The 12,876-nt window shown below is 43.8% G+C and overlaps 2 protein-coding genes across 5 annotated transcripts in view; both read right to left on the bottom strand.

Moving 5' to 3' along the window:
* LOC149453409 (uncharacterized) overlaps positions 1-9,560 on the bottom strand; it is a 30,607-nt gene extending 21,047 nt beyond the window's left edge. Inside the window, exons 1-4 of one of the 4 annotated variants that reach the window (XM_089688534.1) lie at positions 9,524-9,560; positions 6,860-7,013; positions 6,650-6,773; positions 5,824-6,533 (exon numbers count right to left, since the gene is read on the bottom strand). In XM_089688534.1, the coding sequence (XP_089544660.1) occupies positions 5,824-6,533; positions 6,650-6,734 (795 nt within the window). In that variant the 5' untranslated portion in view covers positions 6,735-6,773; positions 6,860-7,013; positions 9,524-9,560. Of the gene's footprint in view, positions 1-5,823; positions 6,534-6,649; positions 6,774-6,859; positions 7,014-8,062; positions 8,681-9,523 lie in introns of those variants that run through there. The other 3 variants (XM_089688536.1, XM_089688535.1, XM_089688533.1) reach the window with 3 other exon arrangements.
* Positions 1-12,876, bottom strand: part of LOC149453408 (uncharacterized) — a 66,648-nt gene that overhangs the window by 49,052 nt on the left and 4,720 nt on the right. Inside the window, 1 exon segment of the mRNA XM_089688574.1 lies at positions 10,190-12,108. Coding sequence (XP_089544700.1) covers positions 10,190-12,108 — 1,919 coding nt within the window.

Below are 12,876 nucleotides of genomic sequence, written 5' to 3' on the forward strand. Positions count from 1 at the left end.
GGGGCTTATTCCCTCCTACTGACACCGATATGTGGCTTATTCCCTCCTACTGATACCGATATGTGGCTTATTCTCTCCTACTGACACCAACAATATGGGTCTTATTCTTTTCTACTGACACCGATATGGGGCTTATTCTCTCCTACTGACACCGATATGGGGCTTATTCCCTCCTACTGACACCGATATGGGGCTTATTCCTTCCTACTGACACCGATATGGGGCTTATTCCCTCCTACTGACACCGATATGGGGCTTATTCCCTCCTACTGACGCCGATATGGGGCTTATTCCCTCCTACTGACACCGATATGGGGATTATTTCCTCCTACTGACACCGATATGGGGCTTATTCCCTCCTACTGACACCGATATGGGGCTTATTTTATTCCCAACAACAATGGGACTTATTCCCTCCTACCAACACCAATATGGTGCTTATTCCCTCCTACTGACACCAACAATATGGGGCTTATTTCCTCCTACTGACATAGATATGGAGCTTATTTCCTCCTACTGACACCAATATGGGGCTTATTTCCTCCTACTGACACCAATATGGGGATTATTCCCTTCTACTGACACCGATATGGGGCTTATTCCTTCCTACTGACACTGATATGGGGCTTATTTTATTCCCACCAACAATGGGGCTTATTCCCTCCTACTGACACCAATATGGGGCTTATTCCCTCCTACTGACACCAATAAGGGGCTTATTTTATTCCCACCAACAATGGGGCTTATTCCCTTCTACTGACACCGATATGGGGCTTATTTCCTCCTACTGACACCAATATGGGGCTAATTTCCTCCTACTGACACCGATATGGGGCTTATTCCCTCCTACTGACACCGATATGGGGCTTATTCTCTCCTACTGACACCGATATGGGGCTTATTCTCTCCTAGTGACACCGATATGGGGCTTATTCTCTCCTACTGACACTGATATGGGGCTTATTTCCTCCTACTGACACCAATATGGGGCTTATTTCCTCCTACTGACACCAATATGGGGATTATTCCCTCCTACTGACACCGATATGGGGCCTTTTCCCTCCTACTAACACCGATATGGGGTTTATTCCCTCCTACTGACACCGATATGGCGCTTATTTTATTCCCACCAACAATGGGGCTTATTCCCTCCTACTGACACCGATATGGGGCTTATTTCCTCCTACTGACACCGATATGGGGCTTATTTCCTCCTACTGACACCGATATGGGGTTTATTCCCTCCTACTGACACCGATATGGTGCTTATTTTATTCCCACCAACAATGGGGCTTATTCCCTCCTGACACCGATATGGGGCTTATTCCCTCCTACTGACACCGATATGGGGTTTATTTCCTCCTACTGACACCGATATGGGGCTTATTCTATTCCCACCAACAATGGGGCTTATTCCCTCCTACTGACACCGATATGGGGCTTATCCCCTCCTACTGACACCGATACGTGGCTTATTCTCTCCTACTGACACCAACAATATGGGGCTTATTCTCTTCTACTGACACCGATATGGGGCTTATTTCCTCCTACTGACAACGATATTGGGTTTATTTCCTCCTACTGACACCGATATGGGGCTTATTTCCTCCTACTGACACCAATATGGGGCTTATTTCCTCCTACTGACACCAATATGGGGATTATTCCCTTCTACTGACACCGATATGGGGCTTATTCCTTCCTACTGACACTGATATGGGGCTTATTTTATTCCCACCAACAATGGGGCTTATTCCCTCCTACTGACACCAATATGGGGCTTATTCCCTCCTACTGACACCAATAAGGGGCTTATTTTATTCCCACCAACAATGGGGCTTATTCCCTTCTACTGACACCGATATGGGGCTTATTTCCTCCTACTGACACCAATATGGGGCTAATTTCCTCCTACTGACACCGATATGGGGCTTATTCCCTCCTACTGACACCGATATGGGGCTTATTCTCTCCTACTGACACCGATATGGGGCTTATTCTCTCCTAGTGACACCGATATGGGGCTTATTCTCTCCTACTGACACTGATATGGGGCTTATTTCCTCCTACTGACACCAATATGGGGCTTATTTCCTCCTACTGACACCAATATGGGGATTATTCCCTCCTACTGACACCGATATGGGGCCTTTTCCCTCCTACTAACACCGATATGGGGTTTATTCCCTCCTACTGACACCGATATGGCGCTTATTTTATTCCCACCAACAATGGGGCTTATTCCCTCCTACTGACACCGATATGGGGCTTATTTCCTCCTACTGACACCGATATGGGGCTTATTTCCTCCTACTGACACCGATATGGGGTTTATTCCCTCCTACTGACACCGATATGGTGCTTATTTTATTCCCACCAACAATGGGGCTTATTCCCTCCTGACACCGATATGGGGCTTATTCCCTCCTACTGACACCGATATGGGGTTTATTTCCTCCTACTGACACCGATATGGGGCTTATTCTATTCCCACCAACAATGGGGCTTATTCCCTCCTACTGACACCGATATGGGGCTTATCCCCTCCTACTGACACCGATACGTGGCTTATTCTCTCCTACTGACACCAACAATATGGGGCTTATTCTCTTCTACTGACACCGATATGGGGCTTATTTCCTCCTACTGACAACGATATTGGGTTTATTTCCTCCTACTGACACCGATATGGGGCTTATTTCCTCCTACTGACACCAATAAGGGGCTTATTCCCTCCTACTGACACCGATATGGGGCTTATTCTCTCCTACTGACGCCGATATGGGGCTTATTTCCTCCTACTGACACCAATATGGGGCTAATTTCCTCCTACTGACACCGATATGGGGCTTATTCCCTCCTACTGACACCGATATGGGGCTTATTCCCTCCTACTGACACCGATATGGGGCTTATTCTCTCCTAGTGACACCGATATGGGGCTTATTCTCTCCTACTGACACCGATATGGGGCTTATTTCCTCCTACCGACACCAATATGGGGCTTATTTTATTCCCACCAACAATGGCGCTTATTCCCTCCTACTGACACCAATATGGGGCTTATTCCCTCCTACTAACACCGATATGGGGCTTATTCCCTCCTACTGACACCGATATGGCGCTTATTTTATTCCCACCAACAATGGGGCTTATTTCCTCCTACTGACACCGATATGTGGCTTATTCTCTCCTACTGACACCAACAATATGGGGCTTATTCTCTTCTACTGACACCGATATGGGGCTTATTTCCTCCTACTGACAACGATATTGGGCTTATTCCCTCCTACTGACACCGATATGTGGCTTATTCTCTCCTACTGACACCAACAATATGGGGCTTATTCTCTTCTACTGACACCAATAAGGGGCTTATTTCCTCCTACTGACACCGATATGGGGCTTATTCTATTCCCACCAACAATGGGGCTTATTCCCTCCTACTGACACCGATATGGGGCTTATTCCCTCCTACTGACACCGATATTTGGCTTATTCTCTCCTACTGACACCAACAATATGGGGCTTATTCTCTACTGACACCGATATGGGGCTTATTCTTCTCTTACTTTCATCAATAATACAGGACTTAGTTTGCTGCTCCTGACACTAAGGAAAAGGTTTGTTATCCTCCTCCTGACAACAGTGATGGGGCTTTTTCTATCCCCAATAACACCAACGGTGGAGCTTATTTTTATTCCCACTAATAAGAGGATTATTTCTCCTCCTAATGACACCAATCAGGGGGATTAGCTCATCCCACTAACATCAATGGGGGTTATTTTTATTCCTTCTGATGCCAGCAATGTGGGGCTTATTTTATCCCACTGACACCAACGATATGGGGCTCATTTTCCTCTTTACACCAATGATAAACGACTTATTTGGTTTCCACTGACACCAGCAATGAAGTTTGATTTTCTCCCACTGACACCAACAAAATGGTTTATTATACTCCTAACACCAACAATGGGGCTTATTTTACTCGCACTGATGCCAATGATGGGGCATAGTTCACTCAAAGTGACACCAACAATTGGACTTATTCTACTCCCAATCAAGGATATCAGGTTTTATTTCACTGACACCAGTAATTTGGGGCCTATTTTATTTCACTGACACCAATGATGGAATTTACCTTACTTCCACTGACAATGACAAATGGGCTTATTCCCTCTCACTGATACTAATATGGGGATTATTTATTTCCACTGACACTAATATGGGACTCGTTTTATTTCCAGGGGCAGCAATGACATGGGGCCCTTTTTACTCCCACTGACACCAACAGTATAGGGCTTATTTTCCTCTGACATCAGTGATGCGAGACTTATTTTGCTACCCCTGACACTAACAAAAATGTTTATTGTCCTCCTAATGACAACACCTATGGAGCTTCTTTGAACCCCAATGACATTTAGGGTCCAGCTTATGTTATCCCCACTGACACCAACAATGGAGCTTATTTTTATTCCTGCTGACACCAATACCAGGGCCTTTTTTTACCCATACAATGACACCAATGTTGAGACTTATTTTACTCACTTTCACACCAACAATAGGATTTCTTCTACTCCCACTTAATATGTGGCTTGTTGTATTTCACTTACACAATGACACATAGCAAATTTCATTTCTACTAACGATGATGGGGCTGATTTTATTCCCACTGACAGCAATGAAGCTTATTCTTTTCCATTGATACCAATATGGAGCTTACTTAATGTAAGGGGGCAGACTGCCCCCTTACATTAGGTGTTCCCATCAGAGTGCCAAATTACATTAGGTGTCCCCATCAAAGTGACCCCCAAATCTTCAGAGTGCCCCATTGCATCGAGTGTCCCAATCAAAGTGCCCCAGTACATCAGGTGTCCCCATCAGAGTGCCCCCTTACATCAGGTGTCCCCATCAGAGTGCCCCCTTACATCAGGTGTCCCCATCAGAGAGCCCCCTTATATCAAATGTCCTCATCAGAGTGTCCCTTTACATTAGGTGTGACCATCAGATTTCCGCCACAGATCAGGTTCCCCCAAGAACAATCTTTATAGATCAGTTTTGATCATTCATAGCGCACTTATAGAGTGGTAGAGCCCATCAAAATGAACAGTGTACCTGTACCTGATGGATATGTCCCTGTATTCAGGCAAACAAGGGGCGGGAGCTGGGAGGGGAAACTTGCTGCAAAGGCGGGGCATATATGTAATGTCATTGGTTGATAGGATGCCAGCGGTCCTAGTAACCAATGACTGCTGAGCAGTGGGGATCTTTGTGCTGCAGATTGGTGGCTGATGGTCAAGACAGGAGCGTCACTAGGTCGGGGTCCGGACCACAGTCTCCCATTTGTGACCACTGTAGATCTTTAATGGGAGCACTCAAAAAGCACACGTATACACACATTTTTCAAGTGTTCTTCCAGCGCTCCCATTTCAGTCTATGGGACCAAAAGCATGTAATTCAGAACAAAAGAAGCCCATGCACTTTTTCAAGCTTCAGGTGACAAAATGCTCAGGTGTAAATGGCAACAAATTCATTCACTCCTTGGTGGCCATTCAACCTGAATGACAACCCAACACCCTAACGCCATGCAGCCCTGCCACACCTGCATTTCAAAGCACCACAATGTACAGTAATTCACTACTATGTGCTGTGGTGTACTGTGTCGGAAAAATTGTATGTCTGGTTTTTGCTTTGTTCTTGTGCATTGGCAGCTGATTGATTTGAATGGGCTGCCTTAGTGCCTCATATGTCGACATGCAGAAGGGAAGAGCACAGGTGTACACGGGTCCCAAGAGTCTGGAGTGACCTATGAGCTTCATTTACCAGATCATGGTGGGGGATGGTGCGACCTTCCTGTGTGGAGTCCCGGGAATACAGAGGACGGGGACATCTCTCTGGTGGGTTCCCATTACTGGATCCATCTACCTGATGATGGTGAGGGATGGTGTGACCTTCCTGTGTGGAGTCCCAGGAATACAGAGGACGGGGACATCTCTCTGGTGGGTTCCCATTACTGGATCCACCTGCCTGATGATGGTGAGGGATGGCGTGACCTTCCTGTGTGGAGTCCCGGGAATACAGAAGACGGGGACATCTCTCTGGTGGGTTCCCATTACTGGATCCATCTACCTGATAATGGTAAGGGATGGTGTGACCTTCCTGTGTGGAGTCCCGGGAATACAGAAGACGGGGACATCTCTCTGGTGGGTTCCCATTACTGGATCCATCTACCTGATGATCGTGGGGGATGGTGTGACCTTCCTGTGTGGAGTCCGGGGAATATGCAGGACGAAGACATCTCTCTGGTGGGTTCCCATTACTGGATCCATCTACCTGATGATGGTGAGGGGTGGTGTGACCTTCCTGTGTGGAATCCCAGGAATACAGAGGACGGGGGCATCTCTCTGGTGGGTTCCCATTACTGAATCCATCTACCTGATGATGGTGAGGGATGGTGTGATCTTCCTGTGTGGAATCCTGGGAATACAGAGGACGGGGACATCTCTGTGGTGGGTTCCCATGACTGGATCCATCTGTAGGAAACACACACACTGACTGAATCCATTGTTTCTATGTGTTTATCAGATGATGGGGGATCTAGGTGGACCCTCCGTACTGCTCTCTCCTTTACAATAAAGTCTCCTCTTACCCGGTGATGTGAGGGGCGGCTGATTGTCCATCATGACGTCCTTGTAGAGGTCCTTATGTCCTTCTAAATACTCCCACTCCTCCATGGAGAAATTGACAGTGACATCCTGACACCTTACAGAAACCTGACACACACAATGATACAGTCACCATCCAGACACATCCCTTGTCTGTTACTGGAGAATGTCCCAGAATTCCCGGCACCGCTCACCTCTCTTGTCAGCAGATCAATGATCTTCTGGAGAACTTCTAGGATCCTCTTGTCATTGCTCCAAGGAGGTGGAGCGAATGGGGTGGAGGAAGGCGCAAGAGGACAGATGATGGGTATAGATCCCTCACCACGTTTTCCTCACTACTTCAGAATCCTGTGTACAAAGAGACAGAACATAATTGTGCACATTCCCAGCACCCTCCTCAATAATCTTACAAGTGTGAACCTCTAAAGTCAGATTTGTAACTAAAAGGTTAAGAGTGATGTCATGACCTCCCAGAATCCTCCTCACCTCTCTGGTCAGGTCTGTGTTTTACTAATAGAGATGAGAGTGATGTCATGTGACCTCCCAGAATCCTCCTCACCTCCCTAGCCAGGTCTATGTTTTATTAACCACCTCCCGCCGTTGTATATAAACGACACAGTGAAACACCGATCGTCGGACGGGACCTCTGTACGAGGTCCCGATCATGAGATCACTGTTTGGCCAATCAGTGATTACATGCAAAGTAGTAAGCAAGATGTCACTTGTGACATCATTGCGTACTACGTGTGAAATCTGTGAATGATCACAGAGGTCACATGGTACAAGGCTATTCACAACAGCCTTGTACCATGTGACAAGCTGTGACCAATCACAGCTCACTCAGTAGTTTTCAATGGCTGCAAGAATGCAGACAGAAAGAGAAATGATTGCTTTTACATCCTATATGGGTGTAAAAGCAATCAGTGTAAAAAAAAAAAATCTTCATCACCCCCAAGTAGTACAGTGTCACCATTTAAAAAAATTAAATAAAAATGTAAACAAAATTTTAAAAATTATAATTTTTGGTTATAAACTAATTTGGCTTATTGTTTTTTACTAAAAAAATAACGGAATAAATCTTGGCCAAGATTTAGGATGAAATATTATTTATTTGCAAAATTTTATAAGAAAAACACTTTTTCAAAATTTTTGGACATTTTCATTTACATAGCAAAAAAAAATTAAAATCCCAGCGGTGAATAAATACCACCAAAATAAAGCTTTATCTATCTCCAAAAAAATCATATGGGTGTTGCATGACAGCGCAATTGTCATTCAAAGTGTGATAGCGCTGAAAGCTCAAAATTGCCCTGGACAGGAAGGGGGTAAAAGTGTCCGGACAGGAATTGGTTAATAGAGATGAGTGATGTCATGAGACCTCCCAGAAACCCCCTCACCTCTCCAACGAACAGGTAGATAATCTCCAGGGTGAGGTTTAGTATCTTCTTGGTCATGTGACTCCCATCCTCATCTATCTTATTTGGCGTTGTCATGTTATCTATACATAACAATGCACTCTAAAGAGATAATAGCGTAAGAAAAATCTACACAATATGCATTTACAGACATGTATTTGATGGTTATTTAGTATGTATGATGTAGACATGACATTGTTCTGTGTGCATAGCAGCGGGAATGCCTATATTGTGTGTCCCGTTCTATTATTGTCATTGGACACAGCATGCACTGTGCACATTGATGACAGCGAACGCCACCAAAATAGGTCTAGGTGCATCTGTGCTGTGATTGGTGCTCAGGATCACATGACAGAGAAAGGAATCCAATTAGGTCAGAAAAGGAGAAATTAAAGTGAAATAAATATATAGCACTTTTTTTAATCCAAATACTGCTAAGAGCAAATCAGAGGCTCTGGATGGACGGTTGGATAAATGGTTCTATATTTAGGACGTATCCGGTCTATGAACCAGAGGCTCTGGATGGACGGTTGGATAGATGGTTCTATATTTAGGACGTATCCGGTCTATGAACCAGAGGCTCTGGATGGACGGTTGGATAGATGGTTCTATATTTAGGACGTATCCGGTCTATAAACCAGAGGCTCTGGATGGACGGTTGGATAAACGGTTCTATATTTAGGACGTATCCGGTCTATAAACCAGAGGCTCTGGATGGACGGTTGGATAAACGGTTCTATATTTAGGACGTATCCGGTCTATAAACCAGCGGCTCTGGATGGACGGTTGGATAAACGGTTCTATATTTAGGATGTAGTGGCTTAGTGGTTAGCACATCTGCCTTGTCATGGGTTCGATTCCCAACCATGGCGCCCCTGCATGGAGTTTGCATATTTTCCCTGTGCTTGCATGGGTTTCCTCCGGGTGCTCCAATTTCCTCCCACACCCCAAAGACATGCTGGTAGGTTAATTGGATCCTGTCTAAATTGGCCCTAATATGTGTATGTATGAATGTAAGTTAGTGACCTTAGATTGTACACCCCTTGAGGATTAGGGACTGATGTGAATGGTCAATATATAGGTGTAAAAGCGCTCTGTAAATTGACAGCGCTATATAACTACCTCAAATAAATAAAACATCCAGTCTATAAACCAGAGGCTTTGGTTAGGAGGTATCCGGTCTATAAACCAGAGGCTCTGAAGTAAAACTTGGATAAATTGCTCTATATTTAGGATGTATCCGGTCTATAAACCAGAGACTCTGGAGTAAAACTTGGATAAATGGCTCTACATATTCATTATAAATATATATAGAGAGATATCATCTTCTGGAGATAAAAGATCTCACAGTGATGATGGAGGAAGAGGACAGACATGACGATGGAGGAAGAGGACGGACATGGAGGGGTTACTGGGTGTAAATATAAAATAAGGTCTTATCACCTCCTCTGCTGCCAGTTCCAGCAATGTCTCCTCTCTACTTCCTCCTAAATAAAGTGCAACTTCCTGTTTGTATCATACTTCGCTTCCTCCTCTCTGTGCGTTCCACGCATTATAAGTAAGATCACCACCTTGTGGAGGTGATAAATTCTGCAGTCTACATTATGTTTCAACGTTTTGCTTGCTTGCTTTATGGTGCATTTATTTATTGTTGTAGACCCATTATTCCAGACAGATTAGATTTACAGTCAATAAAAAAAATAAAATAATGAAAAACACCAATAAATCGATAGTATTTTATTAATCATAAACGTGAAACTAAACAATGAAACACAAACTGAAAAAATATATATATAGTATATACACAATTTAATATATGCGCATATATATTTTACAGCATATATATACTATATCTGTATTTATTATATCATCACATTTATTATATTTCACTACACCCCAATGTCTCTTCATGTACATTGCACCTCTTTCTACCCCCCCCCCCCCCCACCAGGAGAATCTCAGGTTCCTAGGGTTTCAATAGCTTTTTGTGAATTCTCTGGTGTCTAAGAAGGTCCCCTTTCAAAATGAAAGATTTCCCGCACTCTAAACACGGGCGCTCACCTGTGTGATTTCTCTGGTGTCTATTGACTTGTCCTTTCTGAGCAAAACATTTCCCGCACTCTGATAAGGCTGCTCACCTGTATGATTCCTCTGGTGTTTCAAAAGGTCCCCTTTCTGAATGAAAGATTTTCCGCACTCTACACATGAGAACGGGCGCTCACCTGTGTGAATTTTCTGGTGTCTAATAAGTTGTCCTTTCTGGGTAAAACATTTCCCACACTCTGAACAAGAAAAAGGCCGTTCGCCTGTGTGAATTTTCTGGTGTTCAAGAAGGTGTGTTTTATGCATGAAACATTTCCCACACTCTTTACAAGAATAGGGACGCTCCCCTGTGTGGCCTTTCTGGTGTCTAAGAAGGTTTTCTTTTTGAAGGAAACATTTCCCGCACTCTAAACACGAGAAAGTATGCTCGCCTGTGTGAATTTTCTGGTGTGTGAGAAGTTTTGCTTTCTGAGTGAAACTTTTCCCACACTCTGAACATGAAAAAGGACGCTCTCCTGTGTGAATTCTCTGGTGTCTCTGAAGGTCCCCTTTCTGAATGAAAGATTTCCCACACTCTAAACATGAGAACGGGCGCTCACCTGTGTGATTTTTCTGGTGTCTAATTACTTGTCCTTTCTGAGCAAAACATTTCCCGCACACTGAACAGGAATAAGGATGCTCACCTGTATGATTCCTCTGGTGTTTCAGAAGGTCCCCTTTCTGAATGAAACACTTTCCACACTCTATACATGAGAATGGGCGCATACCTGTGTGGATTTTCTGGTGTCTAATAAGTTGTCCTTTCTGGGTAAAACATTTCCCACACTCTGAACAAGAAAAAGGCCGTTCGCCTGTGTGAATTTTCTGGTGTTCAAGAAGGTGTGTTTTATGCATGAAACATTTCCCGCACTCTCTACAAGAATAGGGACGCTCCCCTGTGTGACTCTTCTGGTGTCTAAGAAGGTTTTCTTTTTTAAGGAAACTTTTCCCGCACTCTAAACACGAGAAAGTATGCTCACCTGTGTGAATTTTCTGGTGTGTGAGAAGTTTTGCTTTCTGAGTGAAACTTTTTCCGCACTCTGAACATGAAAAAGGATGCTGTCCTGTGTGAATTCTTTGGTGTCTTAGAAGTTTTCCTTTCTCAGAGAAACATTTCCCGCACTCAGAACAGGAAAGAAGATGCTCATCCTTGTGAATTTTCTGGTGTGCAACAAGGCTTGCTTTGCTAGAGAAACATTTCCCACACTCTAAACATGGAAAAGTATGTTTGCTCGAGTGAGTTTCCTTATGTCTAAGGAGGTCTCCTTTCTGAATAAAACATTTCCCACACTCTAAACATGGAAAAGGATATTTGCCTGTGTGAAGTCCCCTATGTCTAAGTAGTACACCTTTCTGAGTAAAACATTTTCCGCACTCTGAACAGGAAAAAGGACGCTCGCCCGTGTGAATTCTCTGGTGTACAAGAAGATGTGTTTTATGTATGAAACATTTCCCGCACTCTGAACATGGGAAAGGACGCTCACCCGTGTGACTTTTCTGGTGTCTAAGAAGTTTTCCTTTCTCACAAAAACATTTCCCACACTCTGAACATAAATAGGGGCGGTCACTTTTAAGCGTTTTCTGGTGAGTAAGAAGTGCTCTCGTTTTAGTTAAAGATTTCCCGCAATCTAAATATGACAATGAACCTTGTCCTGTGTGAACTCCTTCATAGCCTGAAGATTCCTTCAAATAAGATGGATGCGTTGATCTGCTGGCACTGTGAAATCTTTCATTGATATCTGCAGGATTAGTATGTGAGTGATCAGAGGATTCCTCAGGATTAGAAGGATTTTTCGATTTTCCCACACAGTGGGGTCTATGATGTCTATCGTCACCAAAGGAATTCGTTCTTGGAGAATGTTGTACTGTCCAGTCATCTTGTGCATCATCTGGAACCAAAATAAGATCTCCCTCTGAGGTATTCATACAACGTACACAGAGTCCATCTGTTGGAAACATTTTTTTTAATAAATGTTATAAGTATCCTTCATGTCTTCTATTCAGGAGACATTTACGTCGGCCCAGAAATGTATTGTTATACAGAACATGGCAATCATAGCAAAGAATATGAATACAAAACTGATAAAGGATCCAATACACCAAAATCACATCAATTATGATGACATTGTTACTGTGAGAAATGAAATAGACCTTCCCATACCTCATTCATTAGGAACATCGGGAGCTTTCATGGGGTACAGTATCTCTTCATTTGTTGGGAACATGACGTTATATTGAGGAATAGAGATGGACCTTTCATATGGTGTCCAGTATCTCCTCCTCATTTGTTGGGAACATGACGTTATATTGAGGACTGGAGATGGACCTTTCATATGGTGTACAGTATCTCCTCCTCATTTGTTGGGAACATTACGATATATTGAGGAATGGAGATGGACCTTTCATATGGTGTCCAGTATCTCCTCCTCATTTGTTGGGAACATGACGTTATATTGAGGAATGGAGATGGACCTTTCATATGGTATCCAGTATCTCCTCCTCATTTGTTGGGGACATGACGTTATATTGAGGAATGGAGATGGACCTTTCATATGGAGTCCAGTATCTCCTGATTTGTTGGGAACATAACGTTAAAGAGAATGGGGACATGACGTTATATTGCGGAATGGAGATGAACCTTTCATATGGTGTCCAGTATCTCCTCCTCATTTGTTGGGAACATGACGTTATATTGAGGAATGGAGATGGACCTT

Source organism: Staurois parvus, unplaced genomic scaffold (genome assembly GCF_062004578.1).
Source record: "Staurois parvus isolate SC_StPar_1 unplaced genomic scaffold, SC_StPar_1.0 ptg000449l, whole genome shotgun sequence".
NCBI lineage: Eukaryota > Metazoa > Chordata > Amphibia > Anura > Ranidae > Staurois > Staurois parvus.